Source organism: Xyrauchen texanus, chromosome 48 (genome assembly GCF_025860055.1).
Source record: "Xyrauchen texanus isolate HMW12.3.18 chromosome 48, RBS_HiC_50CHRs, whole genome shotgun sequence".
Lineage (NCBI taxonomy): Eukaryota > Metazoa > Chordata > Actinopteri > Cypriniformes > Catostomidae > Xyrauchen > Xyrauchen texanus.
The window spans coordinates 23,387,930-23,407,816 of record NC_068323.1 but is presented as its reverse complement, the minus strand read 5'-3'; the positions used below and the strand labels follow the sequence as shown (position 1 = coordinate 23,407,816).

General features: G+C 37.4%; 1 protein-coding gene across 6 annotated transcripts in view; it reads left to right on the top strand.

The window, feature by feature from the left end:
* The window catches only part of LOC127639523 (ephrin type-B receptor 3-like), a 76,019-nt gene extending 57,823 nt beyond the window's left edge, over nt 1-18,196 (top strand). The window contains exons 9-16 of one of the 6 annotated variants that reach the window (XM_052121570.1): nt 728-780; nt 1,332-1,454; nt 2,782-3,029; nt 3,875-4,090; nt 4,242-4,391; nt 4,474-4,667; nt 11,665-11,820; nt 14,705-18,196. In XM_052121570.1, coding sequence (XP_051977530.1) covers nt 728-780; nt 1,332-1,454; nt 2,782-3,029; nt 3,875-4,090; nt 4,242-4,391; nt 4,474-4,667; nt 11,665-11,820; nt 14,705-14,813 — 1,249 coding nt within the window. In that variant the 3' untranslated portion in view covers nt 14,814-18,196. Of the gene's footprint in view, nt 1-727; nt 781-1,319; nt 1,542-2,781; nt 3,030-3,874; nt 4,091-4,241; nt 4,392-4,473; nt 4,668-11,664; nt 11,821-14,704 lie in introns of all 6 variants that reach the window. The other 5 variants (XM_052121568.1, XM_052121569.1, XM_052121567.1 and 2 more) reach the window with 5 other exon arrangements.
* The last annotated feature ends 1,691 nt before the right edge of the window (nt 18,197-19,887 follow it).

The following is a 19,887-nucleotide window of genomic DNA, read 5'->3' as shown; positions in this document are numbered from 1 at the left end:
GCCTCAGATTTACATGTGCCCTACATTGCATTCCTGCAGTTTGTCGATCACTGGCACAGGAACGCTTCATCTTCTAGCCACCGTCCCATTGACATAGTTGAGGGCAAGGTAGCTGTGTATTTAAACCCTTATCATGCAGAAATTCTCAATTTCCACTCTATGTCTTTCTAATCAGCACAGCGTCTTGGTATCTTAACTTGTCTGCAATTTAAAAAATGTAGGCCTTGGCATATTGCAAAACTGCGTTTGAATTGGAAATGAGATACAAATTACCAGCGGGTATTATTGGCCCGGTTACTAGTTAGACAACAAAGGGACTACATTAACATGTTCCAGGAGGGGGGTTGGGTTTGTTGAAATTGCACTGCATTTAATAGACTGATAGTGGAGAAAGTGTGGAGGAAGGAATTAGGAGAGGATAGTGAATTATGTGGAATAATGAATAATTTGAGAGCAAAGATTCCTGCACATTTAACAGGAGCACAGTAGCTGAGACTGTCGCTGTTGTTTTAGGCCTTCCTCTGTTGTTTTTATGATTCTGTTTTTTGAGTCTGAAACAGTTGTTCTGTTAATTTTCATATCTTTCCCCTCCTTTAATCGACCTTAATGTGTCCCTGAAGGAGCTGACAGGGAAAAATGCAGGTCCTTTTCAAAATACCTATTCTGCTACAATGTATTAGGAAATCATCAACCTCTTGTGACTGATTTTATTGTCTTTGCTTCACAGAAAGCAACGCAATGGCTCAGAATCAGAATACACAGAGAAATTGCAACAATACAGTAAGTTTCTAAAGATTTAACTTGCCATATTCTGACTTTGTATACACTACCCCTGCTGAAGAAACCAGCATATTCAGTTTTGCTGGTTTGATGGTGTACCCACCTGGCTTTTTAGCTAGCTAAATAAGCAAGACTTCCTTGGACAACAAGCGTTACCAACTAAGTTCTGCTGTTGAACTGCATGGCAATGCTGGTCCACCAGCTAATCCACCAGCAAACCAACTTGGACAGCATGGAAATTTATGCTTGTCTAAACTGGTCTTTTCAGCAGGCACATGTGATCACAATAATTTAGGGCTGTTAAGACTGAATGCATTCTTGCACTGAAAATAAGTTAGACATATTATTTTTGCTTTAAATATCTTCTAAAAATCATGGCGCTCCTCAAATTCATCCATCTTGAGCATGTTTAATAGAAAAACAATTGAAAACAGTCCATATGGATGCAAAAATGTGTTTGGTGTGAACTGCCCCAACGTATGATTGAGATACAGTGGCGTATTAAAGCAGTGCGATTCATATGGCTATTCACACTATTGAATCCCCTATAGTCACTCCGGGAATGAAGGTCTACATTGACCCCTTCACATATGAGGACCCTAATGAGGCTGTCCACGAGTTCGCCAAAGAGATTGACGTTTCCTGCGTGAAAATCGAGGAGGTCATCGGCGCAGGTAACCAACAACACAAGCTCCTGAGCAACAGGGGGAAGACAGCTAGGCACACCCAGGCCATACCTTTAGAGGACTTCACTCCAAGCGGTACTTGAAACCCGACCCCCTAGCAACTTACCAACATCTCTAACAGCTTTACTTACAAGAGGGAGCTCCTGAGGTTTTCTTTAGAGCTAACTATAGAGCTACTATTTCTGCTACTGCCCTCTGTCCACTTACCAAGCTTACCCTAAGGGTGATGGTACCTCCCGGACAAAAAATTGTCCTCTTGACCTGTTAAGGCCACAGTATACTTCAGTTTTCTGCGTGCCGGTACAAATTCCATCATCAGCACAGAAGGCGCAAACTGAATGCTTGCAACCTAGTTTTTTTACACGTGAGCAGTCCGTGTCTTTGCAAGTCGTCAGTGTACAAGCCTGCCATTGGATGTGATAAAAATAGTGTACATGAATTAAAAGTCTCCATACAGGGTCACGGTCAAGAGTATACTTTGAAAGGCTGAATGCTGGATCCATGTGTGAGATGGAATGGCACTTGGAAAAACAAAGTATAACCTTGATTTTAACCTCTCCTTCCATGGCTCATTCCTGCCCTCAATACAACTCCCCTTTGTTTTGTCAATTTCAGCTTGATCTTAATACTATTCATAACAGTTTGGTTCACAAATGTCTTGGAAGCTAAGCATTTTAGGAGCCAAGAACAAATGTAGGATTGTAGGATTCTTGTTCAGTAGGACTTAAACCCATGTTGTAGTGGACCGAGGAGTTGAGGAGTTCTCTACCAGAATAAAAGAAGCAAGGCTTTAACATTCAGAGCTGCTACCTGAACCCGTTGCTTCCTAGCTTTTAAAGTGACAAACCCCTACATGTACTTCCCCAACCCCTCTTAAACCTTTTTCTCTGTTGCACTCTCTCACACGTTGGTCTAGACTCCAGGTGCAAGTCCTACAATCATCCCAAGCTTCTGTCGTCACCTACTTCTTGCCCTACTACCCTCACTACACCAAGACCCTAATATTCCCTCTTCCTGCCCTTTACACATTACTCTTCCTATTTACTTTTCTAAACCCCAACCCCTGCAACCCTCCCAGAGCTTTTGCCTCCTGAAGCATTCCTGGCCACCCCCACCCCTTCTCTAGACACACTCCAATAGCTCCACCTTTAGCCCTGGCTTCTATTGCTGTCTCCCCCCGCCTTCCCATGGCTCCTTGATTCTAACCAGTAACTGTCCATCTACCCTTTCTCTCCCACACTCCACCACTTTTCCCTCTCCTCTCTCTCCACTCCACCCTTTCTTCCTCTTTCTTGTCTGTCCACCACTCCTGCAGGAGAGTTTGGAGAGGTGTGCCGTGGGCGCCTCAAGCTCCCTGGACGCCGTGAGATCATTGTGGCCATCAAAACATTGAAGGCAGGCTACACCGAACGCCAGAGGAGAGACTTCTTGAGTGAGGCCAGCATTATGGGCCAGTTTGATCATCCCAACATTATTCGTTTGGAAGGGGTGGTGACCAAGAGCCGGCCAGTTATGATTGTAACTGAGTTCATGGAGAACGGAGCACTGGATTCCTTTCTCCGGGTGAGAGATGCCTATTACCATAATGATTTTTTTCTTTAAAGTCATAGTAATTAATGTTAAGTAAGTAAAGTGTGTAATTTTGGCACCACTCATGTCACCAAATGGAATTGCAATGCAATTGTTTTCAATCAGGCTTCCCAAACACTTCCATTGGTGTAGGAACAAATAGTCCCACCCCAAACTCAGGCACATGGTTGAGTCATTGTTGTTACGTCAGGATGCTCAGACAAATAGAGCAATCTATTGATAGCGCTGCAGAGCCTAAGTATTTACACTTTTGGGGGGAATCAATGTTTAAATGGCTTACGTATAATTTTCTCTGCATATTTTGGGCTCAGAGATAATATTTTAACATAAATAAATAAATGCAAACATTAAAAGAATAGTTCACACAAAAATGATGTCATGATTTACCTTCCAAACATATTTGACTTTCTTGAGGGTAAATGGTGACAGAATTTTAATTTTGTGGTGAACTAATCATTTAAGGTCTGTACTTGTATTCTTTTCACACAACATTTGTAGAAATGCAAGTAATACTTTATAGAAAGTGATCTACTTCATGAAATTGTTTGATAATTATATCCCCTCCTCGCTGCAATCTAGCACAAATTCCTGCCTCCATCTTTTTAATAAAAAGACATATTTTCACTTAACCCATTGAAACATCCTCCTAAACTGGCTATGAATGGCTATGAAAGATAGCGTAGCTGATAACTGTGACATTCAGAAATTAATCAGCAGGCTGATGAGTCACATCCTGGAACGTTGAAAACACGTTGACAGCAGTGAGGGACGATACTGTTATGAATGAGTCTGTGACATCTTGTCTCTCTCTCAAACAGCTAAATGACGGCCAGTTCACAGTCATCCAGCTGGTCGGTATGTTGAGAGGAATTGCAGCTGGCATGAAATATCTGTCCGACATGAACTATGTGCACCGTGACCTGGCTGCTCGTAACATCCTGGTCAACAGCAACCTGGTGTGTAAGGTGTCTGATTTTGGCCTTTCTCGCTTTTTGGAGGACGATCCAACAGACCCAACCTATACCAGCTCATTGGTCAGCATTCAAATCACTTCTTGGTCCATTAATATTTAAAGCAATCTTGGCTTTCAATATTGCTATATATTTTTCATTTTTATGAGCAAATATCAATTGCAAACCCTCAAATGTGGTTAAAAAAAAAACACTTTTCATCTTGTATCTGTAGGGAGGAAAGATCCCAATTCGCTGGACAGCCCCTGAAGCTATTGCTTACAGGAAATTCACTTCAGCCAGTGACGTTTGGAGCTATGGTATTGTCATGTGGGAGGTGATGTCATACGGCGAGCGCCCATACTGGGACATGAGCAACCAAGACGTGAGTCTTGTCTTTTTACTTTGTCTTAATTATCCTCACCTGTGCATAGACTAACATCAATCTATCAATCTTCCTTCACCAGGTGATCAACGCAGTGGAGCAGGACTATCGGCTGCCTCCACCCATGGACTGCCCTACTGCCTTGCACCAACTCATGCTAGACTGTTGGGTGAAAGAAAGAAACTTGAGACCCAAGTTCTCCCAGATCGTCAACACCCTGGACAAACTTATCCGAAATGCCGCCAGCCTTAAGGTGGTCACCAGCACACATTCTGGGTAAGTGCACTCATGGACTGAGGCATATTAGCTTGTTAGAATGTTAGATTTTTAATAAGCAAGCAGTTTTAAATGATCATTCTGTCATCATGTACTTGGAATGTAGCGGACACTCTTTTCCATGTACCTACAGTAAATGTGAATCAAAGCTTTCATGCTTCAAAAAGAAGCACTGTAAAAGTTGTTCATTCTGCTGGTGGAATTTACAAACTGAAAATTCAGGAACGGAGATTGGATTTTGCACTGAAAACACAAATCCCACCCACTCCAGATCCCACCCACACCCTCTTTTGCTTTGTGCTTTCACGAAAAGTGTACTTGCGCACTCATGAAAATAGAGCCCAGAATGTTGTCATTTTTTTGGGTGAACTATGACTACAGTTCTCTGTTTACGACTTATTTAGTCTGATTCTTTCCACCATTTCAAAGTACATGTATTAGGCCAAAGGCCATTAGGAGATCACTGATTTCAGATCATTTTATATTGACGAACAATATTCTAAACTGAGAAACTCTGACGTTATGGAAATTAAGATGACCTTCAGTCAATGAAACATTTGGAGGCTATTGACTATTTTGGCAGAGATGATTGCTTTGGTACACTTGCAGAATCCTTTTCTGTTCAAGATATTTAATCACATAAGCCGTCTTCCCATCTTCCACATAAATCAAATTGATTGTCAATGACAGATGTCAGTCACTAAATAACACAATTTGTTTATTGACTAGTGTTTTTGCTCTAGATTTTTTATTTTTTTTTATTTTTTTTGTCTTTTTTTAATGAATCAGGCAGTTATTGGTAGGAGATTGTGTGTGGAGCAGAAGCTCCAGGTGGGCACTGATGGGGGATTGACCCACCTCAGGGTGTCTGCCTTTGGGCTGAACATCCTGGAGGAGGGCTGCTGACAACTAGGAAACCGAGGGAGCCACTAAGTCTGATCCACAAAGATCAGACGATAGAGGAAGAGTAATTAGTTAATGTAATACAAAGATAGGAATGGTTTTAATTAGCAAGTAACAGGATTTTAAAAGGAGAAATGGAGATGTGCCCCCCCCCACCCTGCCGAACTTAATGAAAGAGGAATGACTTTAATGCAATGTGATTCAGTCCTATACTTAACCAAGGACAGTTTCACACATACTGCATTTATGGCCTGAGAGAAACACGTATGTTCATTTAGACAATATTAATACTTTTGGCGAATTAGAAAACATTTTGAAAATACACTGTTAACCTCTTTTTCAACACAACCATTTGCAAAACAGGCTTTTAAAAATCAGCATTAAGTGACACAACCAGCATTTTAATTTGGTATATCTGATTGAATCCAGAACACTTAAGCAGTTATCTAAATTTAGGTGTGTACAATTTAGGTGTTGGGATTCCGTTTCGGGTAAATCAATTCCATTTAATATGTAAATGTGATCCCCCTCTTTATGTAAATCATATTTCATGGTGATCAAGTTTATAATAATGCCATTAAGTAACACAATTTTTGTTCCTGGGTAGTAAGTGTTATTTCCTAATTTCTTATGCCTCAAATGGTTAAAATGGCTATTATTCCCCACAAACTTTGCTTTTGTGATCATGACAGTGATATTTTGAAATGTACCTAGTTCCAATGAGAAAACGGGCGAATTTGTGTCTTTTCATTCACAGTCAGAAAAAAACAACATATGAATCCAAATGAACATGTATTTATACTAAAGTAATACAATAAGGACTACAAATGATTTAGAAGGGAGTCATTTTTCGAGGTTTACGATTATACTGTAAATCACTGTCATGAATCAGCCCCCAAATGTACTCATCATACTTCAAGGTGTCCAGCAAGGTCTTGATGCTGTTGTAATACTCTTTGAGGTGCACCGATTGATCCAGGGGAAGAGACGGGTACTTGTTATCATTTTGGAGCAGCACGGCTTTGAGGCTCCTGGATGAGCTGTCAATGAAGAGGCGCCACTCATTCTGGTTACAGGCGATTCTGATTGCCTCAAACAAACTGGTCACATTGTGGCAGAAGCAGAGCCCATCTTGACGAAGAAGCTGGAAAAAGGCTGTTGACGCTTCCTCTGATCTGCGACTTACACACTTTCATCCATCAAGTTCCACTGCTTGAGCCTAGACGTCAAAAGCTTGGCATTGGACTTGGTGAGACCAAGATCTCTAATCAAGTCATTGAGGTCTTTTTGGTTGTTGTAGTATGGGTTTCTCTCCTCAACTCCACATATAAAATTGCCATCTGGATCTACAACATCTTCCTCGCTCTCTGACTTGCTGCCCTCTTCTAAAGACGGCTGCTCTCTCGCCGGAGGAGTGGGTGAGGGGAGCTTATGTCAGTGTGGCACCGGGGTGATGGATGAAGGTCCGGATATGTGATAGCAGGTGCAGTCTTGCCAGTCCGACATTTGGAAGTAGCAGTTTCTTGAGTGGTCAGTGGGTTCCCGCATAATTCTTGGAATAGTGAACTTCATGGCTCTCTTTTCCCCTCTGAACCATCCTACAAAAATACATTTATTTCACCCATGACTAATGTGTAAAAGATTCTTGCAACATTTTCCATATATTATATATTTTTTCAATAACAAAATTTAAAAAATTAACAAATTTTAAAACTTAAAATTCCGAGCAACAAGTTTTTTTGCAGCGCTCGCAGGTGAAATGAGGTGCCCAGGGTTTATCTTGATCCCCCACGAAATATGCCTTGTAGGCCTCAGACATCATAGCAGATGCTTCCACACAGTACTTTTCGCTCTTATCTTGATAAATTGTCCACAGACATAGCAAAATGCGTCTGCCGGATGCTTACATCCTCTCGATGCCATCTCAGAAAAATGCAGATATGTATCCACTTAGGCGGCTGGAACTAAACTGAACTGTTGGGCTTCAGGCCCCTTTATTTATACTACTATTTATATTACTGGAAACTTCTAGAAAGTTTTAGAAGTTACTCCACGTTTACTCAGCCCTGAATCTATCTAGAATGTTCTGGAAAATAGGTACATTTCAAAATATCACTGTTACAAAAGCAATGTTTGTGGGGAATAATAGCCATTTTCTAGACTTTTGAGGCATAAGCAATTAGGAAATAATACTTACTAACCAGTAAACTTTTTTACACTTTTTTATCGCCCACTCATGACAACCATTTTGTAATTCATGGCCATTATTAAAGGAAATGCTTCCAAATTAAATTAACACAGAAATCACCGTTATAAATAAACAGAAACAGTCCTTATACCACAATTACACTTACTAAACAATAATAGTTGCTCTCAATCTTCTGTTTAGGGCAATTTAGTTTTGAATGTTTAACTTTCAATTTCCTCATATGGCTTTTATGTTTACATTTAAAGTCAACCTCTCTAAGATGTAAGAGTCTGGCCAGCTCTAACAATGCTCTATTAAGAGAAGCTGCCTTCCAGGTTAATGACCACAAACCCTTCAGCCCTAAAGGCAGGAGCTTATTAAAATCACTCTTCCCATCCATCTATAGACCTTCTCCTCAATAGAGCCACTGTTCCACACTTATTAACTTTTCTCTTCTGCTTTTAATTGTTAATTAATCTAATGCCATCAAAAGACAGCCAGGTTCAGCCGAGCAGAGAGCTTGCAGACAGAAGTGTGTGCTCTCAAGACTTTGCCTCCCTGTCCCCACTGCCCAGAATGTAATGTTGGGTTATTAAGAGCCAGATCTAGGCATAAATTAGGCATAGTCTCTGTTGGTTTTACTGGATTAACACAGCTGCCTTTGTGCCTGACATTACATTTAGTTACACTATGGGGTATGAGTCGATGTGTCAGGCGAAAGTGTTGCAAGCTCAAAAGTGAAGTGATTGCTTCAGCAATTGCCTTTTTCATCAACATTTGCTTTTAGGACTCTACAGGTTAGGATTATGTTTAAGGTTTAGGGTAGCAAAGTTGGTTTTGTTGATTTTAAACTCAGAGCATTCATCTTAAAAAAATTCTGTTTAGGAGAACATTTAACTGGATTTTAACTGGAGTGGAAATTTCACCTCGAAATTCAGTGTAACGTATCAAGAACCACGTAATATGATTTTTTCATAATTTTTATGCATTTTTATGAATCATTTCCCTCAGATTTTAGGGCAAGGGTTAGTGCTAAGGTTAAGGTAAATGGTAAGAACAACTGCTTTTTTGAAAGTAGTGTTTTACCACGACTAATTAAGGATGTTAATTTACCTACTTAACCACATACAGACTCTACTTCGGTAAATCACATGGTGTGTAAGCAACACAATATAGGGCATCTACGTGCGAGAGTATAAGCTGAGTCAGAAAATGCTGCAAATCCATAGATTTTTTTTAAAGAGAAGGTGGTTTACAATGACATTTCACAAGGGTATTGTGAAAGTAATGCTCCATCATGCTACCAAAAGATGAGGAAATATTTACTTTAGCTGCAACGCACTCAAACGTAGCAACTCGTTAAGCAATCCCTTACAAAACATAACTGCAGGAATACTTCGTCCAAATTACCACACTTGTACTGCAGTAATGGAAAATGCAGAAATACTTTGTCCAAATTACCACACTTGTACTGCAGTAATGGAAAATGCAGAAATACTTTGTCCAAATTACCACACTTGTACTACAGTAATGGAAAATGCAGAAATACTTCATCCAAGTAATGGAAAATGCAGAAATACTTCATCCAAATTACCACACTTGTACTACAGTAATGGAAAATGCAGAAATACTTCGTCCAAATTACCACACTTGTACTGCAGTAATGGAAAATGCAGAAATACTTTGTCCAAATTACCACACTTTTACTGCAGTAATGGAAAATGCAGAAATACTTTGTCCAAATTACCACACTTGTACTGCAGTAATGGAAAATGCAGAAATACTTTGTCCAAATTACCACACTTGTACTGCAGTAATGGAAACTGCAGGAATACTTTGTCCAAATTACCACACTTGTACTGCAGTAAGGGAAACTGCAGAAATACTTTGTCCAAATTACCACACTTGTACTGCAGTAATGGAAAATGCAGGAATACTTTGTCCAAATTACCACACTTGTACTGCAGTACTGGAAAATGCAGGAATACTTTGTCCAAATTACCACACTTGTACTGCAGTACTGGAAAATGCAGGAATACTTTGTCCAAATTACCACACTTGTACTGCAGTACTGGAAAATGCAGGAATACTTTGTCCAAATTACCACACTTGTACTGCAGTACTGGAAAATGCAGGAATACTTTGTCCAAATTACCACACTTGTACTGCAGTAATCTAAACTGCAGGATTGTCCAAATTACCACACTTGTACTGCAGTAATGGAAAATGCAGGAATACTTTGTCCAATTTACCACACTTGTACTACAGTAATGGAAACTGCAGGAATACTTTGTCCAAATTACCACAATTGTACTGCAGTACTGGAAACTGCAGGAATACTTTGTCCAAATTATCACACTTGTACTGCAGTACTGGAAAATGCAGGAATACTTTGTCCAAATTACCACACTTTTACTGTTGTTCTCTAGAACTGCACTCTGCATTCCTACATTTAATACATTGCTGTACTTCCCTAAATTATTTAAAAGTTGAACGCAATCACAATACAGGTTATTTCTAATCAGCAATGTATTGACATTCAAACATTTAAAAAGGTTTAAAGGCATTTAAACATGTATATTACATTTCAAATTGAACATTCACTAGCAAATAAGAAATTATAAAATAAACATGAAGTAATTGGCAATGTATAAATGTATAAACATTAGCACTGTCAGTCGATTAAAATATTTAATCGAGATTAATCGCATTAATTTTAGTTAGTTGATCAGATTTTGAAAATGCTGAAATATGTCTCTATATATACATCTTTTCCTGTCAAAATGCATTTATTTAGTAATTAAAAAGAAAAAAATATGCAACACTTATGTTTTATTCATATTTTCCAAACAAAGCATTTCACAGTATAAAGATAAAAATGCACTAAAATACCACCAAGTAACATAAAACATTCCCAAAATCCAAGTAGGAGGTACCAATGGTCCAAATAAGTTGCATATTCATTACAATGTATATTAAATTTCATAAACCCACATCCTCCACAATATTAATCGTCTGACAGGCTGTGGCTCTCCACTTTCCTACAGTTAAAAGGCATTGTAAGTACAGTAGTTTGACATTGTGCAGTAAAGCATCATTGTACTACACAAAACTGCACTTTTTACTACATATATTGCAATAATACTGCAATCAGACTGCAGTTTTACTGCAGTTCATTTTTGTAAGGGATGAGTATTTCAAAGGTCCAATTTTCAAACATTTAAAGTGCATGTAAATGTACTGGCAGAGGAGCACCAAAGTCCCAATCAAGGCAAGTCAGTCCACTCTGCGGCCATCTTTGGAATGATCTCGGGCAGGCTGGGCAGCTATATTCTATATAAACAAGTGGCATACAAGAACAACTCTGGTCTACTTGAATGGGGAAAGACCAAAATCTCCAAAACGGTTGTTCAAGATTACAATCAACGGACATATTTAAAATCAGCAGTCAAATCGGACAACACTGGTATCATAAATTGACCTTTAGCACTGATCACACTTTCAAAAATGCTATTTTTCATACTGGTTCAGCTAATGCACATGCACACTCTCGATTTGGCTGACAGTTGATATCTGTAGCTAAAAGTCGATTGGCTCTTTTCCAAGGCAGGACTTCCTTTTCTACATCCGTTTCCCATTCCAATTTTCCCATTCATTTCAATACCAGTGGTCCATCTCTGCTAAACTGTCTCTGGGACCACCAACTACTTCCAGTAAAGTTCTCTCAGGCTGGTCAATGCATATCTCCAGCCAGTAGGCCACAGTGGCAGGTTGCGGCCCTACAGGCCAGGAGAGGTGATGGTGGTGGTAGTGGTGTGGGGTTTGGGGGTAAGGTTTCGGTGGTGGAGGCCTTGCGTGACCTAACCCTCTCTCTCTTTTTATCTCCACTCCTCTCTCTCTCTGTAGGGCCTCCCAGCCGCTCCTTGACCGCTGTGTGCCTGACTACACCACCTTCACCACTGTGAGCGACTGGCTGGATGCTATCAAGATGAGCCGCTACAGAGACAACTTCCTCAATGCCGGATTTGCTTCTTTTGACCTGGTGGCCCAAATGACCGCAGAGTGAGTGGCTGCTTTACTGTCTAGATTTGGGCTTTTTGTTTTGGTTAGGTTGACCAGATAAGGAAAATGGCACTGTTGGGGGAATGGGAGATTTTTTGATATTTTTTCCTACAATTGGGACGTCTGGCCACCATAGTTTTGGTGGACTTGAGAAAAACAAGAAAAATAGAAATTAATTTAGAATTCAAGAAACGGGGTTAGTGTTTTCATCTCACTATTTTAATTTACTGAATCATTTCATCCCCTTGAAAATGTCATTAATGAAAAACCTTACAAAGGTCATTGTCAAAATAGTAAATCTATAATTTTCGGTATGTTGAATGTCTAGACAGACGTGAGGAGAGCAGTTAGGATCAAATAAATGAATGAAAAGAATCATAAATTCATCACGCCCATTAAAGGGTAATAAAGGATGGAGGCAGGGGTAATTTGTTTCAATATGCCGTCTTGACAGGTGGATCAGTCGGTGGTTTTCCCCTGGTTTTAATGACTAGTAATTCTTGTAATGGGCTCCATTTATTTTCGTTTTATCCAACGTTGTTGCCTTGATGGGGCCAACAGAGGGGAAAAGAGAGGAAAAAACATTTACATTGTGTGAAATCACTTTGCTAATGCCGTGCACTTGTAGAGATGAGAAAGGGCTGACAAGGGGGTCATCACTCTCCAAGAACGTCGGTGGGATTGTGCTCAACACCACTTGTCTGGAGAAAAAACAAATAAGTAAATGAAAGTGTCTGGGATATTATTATAATTTTTTTAAGCTGCATTTGTTCCTGTGTAAACTAAAACCCAATGAAGAGATTAGATTACATAGATTTTTATTTTTTGTATTCTTTAATACACTGCAACAAATTGTCTTGATCTGTATTTTTAGTAAAAAATATCTAAACATCCTAAAACCAGCTAAATTTATTTGAGAAGCAAAACTATGCCAGATAATAAAATAAAATTATTAAAAGTTAATAAAACATTAATTAATGCATTATGAACTAACAATGAACAATTGTATTTTTATAAATGAACATTAATCAAGAGAAATATTTGCTGTGAATATATATTGTTCATCATTAGTTCATGATACCTAATGCATTTAATAATGTTAACAAATACAACCTTATTATAAAGTGTTGCCAAATAATATTTTTAGAGAATATATTTAGCAATAAGATTTTTCTTTCTTGTTGTAAGCATAGACCACACTAAATCACTGTATTAAATGTATTTAATTTTTAGGTTGTTTAGATATTTTTACTGAAAAAAAGCATGCAAAAATACTGATTTAATGTATTTTTCAGTCTAAGATCTCTTTAATGTCTTTAATAGCGTTTGTCTTGGTGTTATCGCTCTGCAGTCATGTGATGAAATAGTATTCTTTGTCTGTAGTTCAGCGAGTAACACTTTCTAAATGTTGCATGCGAAATTTAACATCTGGTATCCAAAGGTGCAAATCCTAGTAAATAATTGCCCAAATATTGACCTACCTCCTGTCTGGGAATTGGCTTTGCACCACAAACTTGTCTTAGTTCGGTAGCCAAAAGGTGGGGCTGCTCTATTTGCACATTCTAGCGACAATTTGCTAACGGATTTGCTCACCTGGATACATTCCCAAAAGAGTTTATTACTAGAATGAAATGAAATCTGTTTTCACTTTCAGAGGCCACTTAATAAAAATGACAAAAATCTATATACAGTATTTATTTATTTTATTATTTATATATTTATTATTTATTTATTATATATTTATGATTTATTTATTTTTGGTGTATCTGACTCATATATTTATTTGTTGTTGTTTGAACAGTAATAAATAAATATGTAAATAAATACATGAATGTGATTTTTACAAACCTGATCCAAACATCCATACATGAATATTTGGTTTAAATATAATTAAATAAAATGCTTTGTATTTCAAGTTGTTTTTGTGTCCTAAATGACGAAAACATTTCAAGTATGTTTCCATTAAAAAAGTACAAAATAAATGGAAAACACGACTTTCTGTTCCATTTACGGTTATCTAACGTGCATTCTTAAGACTTATAGTTCATATGACAGGTTAGGGTAAAATACGCATTATGGGTTGCATTATAAAAAGTTGTATTTATAATGAAGGAATGAATGATCTAAAATAATTGTTAATAGATTTCTTAAGGAACAGAAATTTAAATAAATAAACAAACACCAGGACCAAGTTATTTTCTCGACTTTCAGTTCTGTTTACGGTTATCAAACATGCATTAAGACTTGTTCATATAACAAGTTATTTTAAAATATTTACATTATGGGTTTTGTTTTAATAAGATACTGTATATTTTATATCAATGAATGAATGAATTAACCTAAAATAATTGTTAATGAAATCGTGAAGGAACTACAACGGAATTAGAACCAAAATATTATTATTATTATTATTGTTTTTTCAAATTCGGTTCTTTTAGCGGTTCTCGAACGTGCATTCTTCAGACTTTTTGAATTGAGAACACAAGAGACACACTGTGGGTTTTGTTGTAATAATACATTTTTTATGTGAATCAATGAATTAATTGATTAATTAATACAACTAAAATTAAATAAGGGAATCGTTAAGGAACTGAAATATATTAATCAATATAAAAACAGAACCATTTCCTTTTCTGAACTTTTTTTTTCCAGTCTTCGGGACTTATTGTTCATATGACAACCAGTTTTGCTATAACAAGTCATATTTTATATGAATGAATGGACTAATCTAAAAGAACCATTAATGGAATCAGTCAGTGTAATCAGAACCAAAATAGTTTAGTTCCTTACGTTTAGTTCCTTCTATCCCTTAGACAGTCATTCTCACTGGGTTTGAAAAATGACACAATAAATGTGTTTTTTTTCTTTCTTTCTTTTTCTGCAGAGATCTGTTACGGATAGGCGTGACATTAGCCGGCCACCAAAAGAAGATTCTCAGCAGCATCCAAGACTTGAGACTGCAAATGAACCAAACGCTGCCCGTCCAGGTGTGAATTCGGATTGGCTAAAACTATTCTAGCGGACGCCTGATCATCTCTGCTAATCAGATGAAACTGGCTTGCAGTGCCTCGGACAACTTTTTCCTTTCCCTTTTCCTGCATTATTTTACACGCCACAGGATGACATACAATTATTTTGTACTTCTTTTTAAGAATGGAGAGAGAAAAGCCTGTATCCCATGCATGCCTTGCGAGGCCTTTGCATGCATGCGTGTGACATGCGCTGAACTCGCCCCATCTACATAGCCTCCCATAATACATTTTCCCTAAAACTGATTTGCAAGGGAAGAACTCGGATGGACAGTGCATATGGAGATAGTAATTCTCTAATAGTGCACGTGACTTGAAAAGAAAAGACAGAAAGACTAAGAGTGAATACATCCATTCACAACCAACGCGTTTGGACACAGAAATCCCTCCAATGCTAGCAGAAGTTTATTGTGTGATATTGTGCATATTCCCCATCTTCATATTGAAGGTGTTTAACTTAAAGGCACATGCTCGCAGGGAGAGGCACACGACAGGGGCGAAAGATTGCAGATGGTGCAGGACCAGAGTTTAAGGAAGCTGCATTTGTCCACCAGGTTGAAACTCACAAAGGACTTCTTAGAAAATACCAGGTGAACTTGTGATGCTTTCATAGTTACAATAATGGATTCTCAGCTGAGTTTCTCACAATTTCAATTGATGTTTTCTTTTATTCTCTACCTATGTTTTTCCACACCCTCTTTTAGTTCCTGTTCCACTTTGAGTTGACATTTAGCTTGTTGTCAGTCATTATATCAGGATTCTTTAGCGATTAGAAAGAGAAGGACCGGGATAACTTGTACTATAAACAGTGTTAATCGCTGGCCATCTCTATACTGAGCGGATGTGTGTGTGTGTGTGTCAGAATGACTGTGTTGTAGTGTATGTGTATGTGTATGAAACGGAGCGATTATGAGGATTATGCACACACATACTGTACATTAACCTTCTGTTGTGTTTAATGGCTGAAAACTAATACATGAATTGTGACAAGAGCTGCAGTTTTATTATATATAATCACACATGGATCAATAATATTCTATGGACAATTAGACTTTTTAAGTTAACTTGGATAAACTTGGATAAATTGGAAGTTTTACCCTTTTTTATTTTATTTAATTCCTATGGATTTATTTCCTTCAGTCAGGAGGAAATATAGCCCAGAAAACCCCTTATTCTAAAAACAAATATTTAAAATAAATAAATGTGTCTTATATGAATGTGAACCTGTATATTTGATTTTATTTTTCTTCATTCAAGGGAAATATAGCCCAGAAAACCATATATATATATATATATATATATATATATATATATACAGGGATGGATTACCGACTGGGCCAATGGGGCCAGTGCCCAGGGGCCCTTGACTACCAGGGGCCCTTGACTACCCGGGGGTGCCCTGGGCTTAAAGGCTGTGCAATCTACTTTGGTGATCCCCCCGCTTGAAAACCCTTTTGGGCATGAACAACGAACCATCCCATACAACTTTTGGGTGGAGGGGGGCCCTTGGAGATAATTGGCCCCAGGGCCTTTGCAAGTCATAATGCGTCCCTGCATATATATATTATGAAAATGTTTTTTCTGTGATGTGACAAAGCCCATCACAGGAGTGTTTGTGCTATTTGTATTTGTTTTGTAATCATTTTTTTTTATTTATTTTTTTCACAAATCATTCTGATGTTCCCCAGTTTGCCTCTTTTTATCTTAATTACAATTATATCATGAAATACAAAGTGCTGAAGTGAGTTTTTTGTCAGGCTCCCTGTTTTAGGAGCGCTAGCGTTAAGCGCAGCGCTATGCCGTAAGTCATAAGTGCAAAGTCAGTGGGCATGGCCATGAAGTTTTGGTATTTTCGTGCAAGCATGCGCTATGTCTAGGTGCATGTAGGTTTTGTGAAATTGCATGGTCAATGCGCAATGCGTATTCAATTTATATAATTCATTCCCCCAAGCACCAGCGATTTAAACCAAGACTGCACATTCATCAGAAGTGAGTAGTGTAAATGGACTGTATGTAATGAATTAGAAAAAGTGAAAATGATGTTCTTTTGTGCATTAACTGCATCCATGATGATTAGTGGACATATTTCTATGACAGTGACGCTCCTTTACACGCATGGAAAATGCGATTCTTGTCAGAATTTGGATGTACACTCCGTTAAATTACAGACAATGTCAAAATTATGAATCATGTTCATCTACTGACACACAAGTCATGGCTAGTATTACCAGTGTTTGTATCAGCACTTCACTTCTACCGGTCCATTTTTATCAATTAAATTAACTTAATGAAACAAGTGGTCAGAACTGCTAACTGCTGGTGAAATATCTAAACTGCAAATGCAAGAAATGAGTTCAAAGTCTGCATGTGTAAGTTTAGCGCAATATCTATTTCTCAGGATAATAGTAACATGCATAAAATAGTAACATTCATTAACATACAACACACCCACAATAGCGCAAACACTTTCACCCACACCCACTTGCGCTTTGTGCTGGCATGAAAATTGCGATTCTAATTAACGCTCTCACAAAAATGGGATAAGACGTTGCACGTACCGCTGCACTTTGCGTGCTCATGAAAATAGAGCCCTTAAACTCTATTTAGCTACATTTTAAGAACTAAAGTATTGTTACTTTGAGAATTTTTTTTTAGATATTTTAGAAAGCAATGTGATTTCATTTCATATAAAATGCTGCAGTTATTTTAGCTCAATTTTATTAAAGAAACATAAGAGTTAGTGATGCTTTTTGTTTAACTTCCCCCATATTATTTTAACTCACAAACTCTCTTGTATAGGAACCCTATTGCTTAAAGTTCCCTTAAGAGCCGTTCGGGAACTGCTTTTGTCACATTGAACACATTTGACAGTGTACTCTCATAACTTGATCTGAATGTGAGTAAGTTTGAATGTGTGTTTGTTATTGTTTGAGCAAGATGCTGTTGACATTGTTTTATTAAGGCAATTGTTGGAACAGAACATGATTTTGGTTCAATATTTTTGTGCCAATGTTCTCTCTCTCTCTCTCTCTCTCTCTCTCTCTCTCTCTCTGCCGTGTCCTCCAAAAACTGATATATATTTTAGAGTTACTCTTTTTTTTTATTAAAAAAATGCATTTTTAAGCAGTTAAAACTGTCTTCTCATCACATCACAAAATCACTGAAGTGAGAGAAATGTCTGATGTGTGCGTGACTTATATTGAGAGAAGCAAGACACATTTCAAGATTAATATTTTTTTCTTTCTGTTTTTTCTCTTTTCTTTTTTGAAAGCATTGAGATGTATTTAATGGTGAAGACAAAAACAACGATTAAATAATGCATTCTGGTAGAAATATATATTAAAAAAGAAAAAAAAAACTTTTGCAATTAAATTATTTAAGAAACACCCGTGTTTGCTGTATGAATTCTTGTGTGGAGTTTAATTGGAAACACTTTAACCTAAGGTTGTATACGTTACTATATAACACAATAGTTAACAAGAATTAACTAATACTTGTTATAAAAGTATAATACTTTTAAAGTCTTTTTTGATCTTTGTAATTCGTAATTTATTAATTTGCTAATATATTTTGACAATATAAATATATGCAAGTTAACATAACAATGAACAATATATTTGTTGTAAATTAACATCAGCCAGGATTAATAAATGCTGTAAACTTATTGTTCATTAATAGTTCAGGATGACTATTGATAAAATAATGTTAACGTGTACAACCATATTGTAAAATGATATTTAATATTTTCAAGTTGTTGTCCATTCTCTGGATGTGTTGCAGCTTTTAGGCATGCTGAGGCCACAGATTCCTACTTTAATGAAAATCTTGTGGATTTTTAAGAATGTCCTCCGTTTATAAACCATTTTGCCATGTATTTAAGAGAGAAGTATTTGATCTTTACCGGTCAGGACACCTGCCTCGCAGAAACACTTGCAGCCAAAGTTTGGAATATTGTACAGATTTTGCTCTTATAGAAATAAATTGGTACTTTTATTCACCAAAGTTGCATTCAACTGATCACAATGTATAGTCAGGACATTAATAATGTGAAAAATTACTATTACAATTTGAAAAAAAACACAAAACAGAACTTCTTAAACTACTTACTTATCCCTACTTTTAGACTTCTCATCAAAAAATCCTCCACGTGCATCAATGACAGTTTTGCAGATCTTTGTCATTCTAGCAGTCAGTTTGTCCAGATACTCAGGTGACATTTCACCCCACACTTCCTGTAGCACTTGACATAGATGTGTCCGTCTTGTCGGGCACTTCTCACACACCTTACAGTCTAACTGACCCCACAAAAGCTCAATGGAGTTAAGATCCATAACACTCTTTTCTAATTATCTGTCTGTGTTTCTTTGCCCACTCTAACCTTTTCTTTTTGTTTTTCTGTTTAAAAAGTGTTTTTTTCTTTGCAATTCTTCCCATAAGGCTGCACCCCTGAGTCTTCTCTTTACTGTTGTACATGAAACTGGTGTTGAGCGGGTAGAATTCAATGAAGCTGTCAGCGGAGGACATGTGAGGTGTCTATTTCTCAAACTAGAGACTCTGATGTACTTCTCCTCTTGTTTAGTTGCACATCTGACCATCCACATCTCTTTCTGTCCTTGTTAGAGCCAGTTGTCCTTGTCTTTGAAGACTGTAGTGTACACCTTTTAGATGAAATCTTCTTCATTCCTTCATTCATCAAAATTATGATTGACTGATGAGTTTCAAGAGAAAGCTGTTTCTTCTTCATTCTTCATTTTTGACCTAATATTGACCTTAAGACATGTCAGTCTATTACATACTGTGGCAACTCAAAAACAAACACAACGAAAATGTTAATCTTCATTTAATGAACCAAATATCTTTCAACTGTGTTTGATATAATGGAAAATTATTTTGTAGTACCAAATGATCAATTTAGCATGATTACTCAAGCGATAAGGTGTTGGAGTGATGTCTTTTTTCAAATAGTGATGGTGCTGATTTTACATCAGTAATGTTCTGACTATACTTTGTGATCAGTTGAATAACACTTTGGTGAATA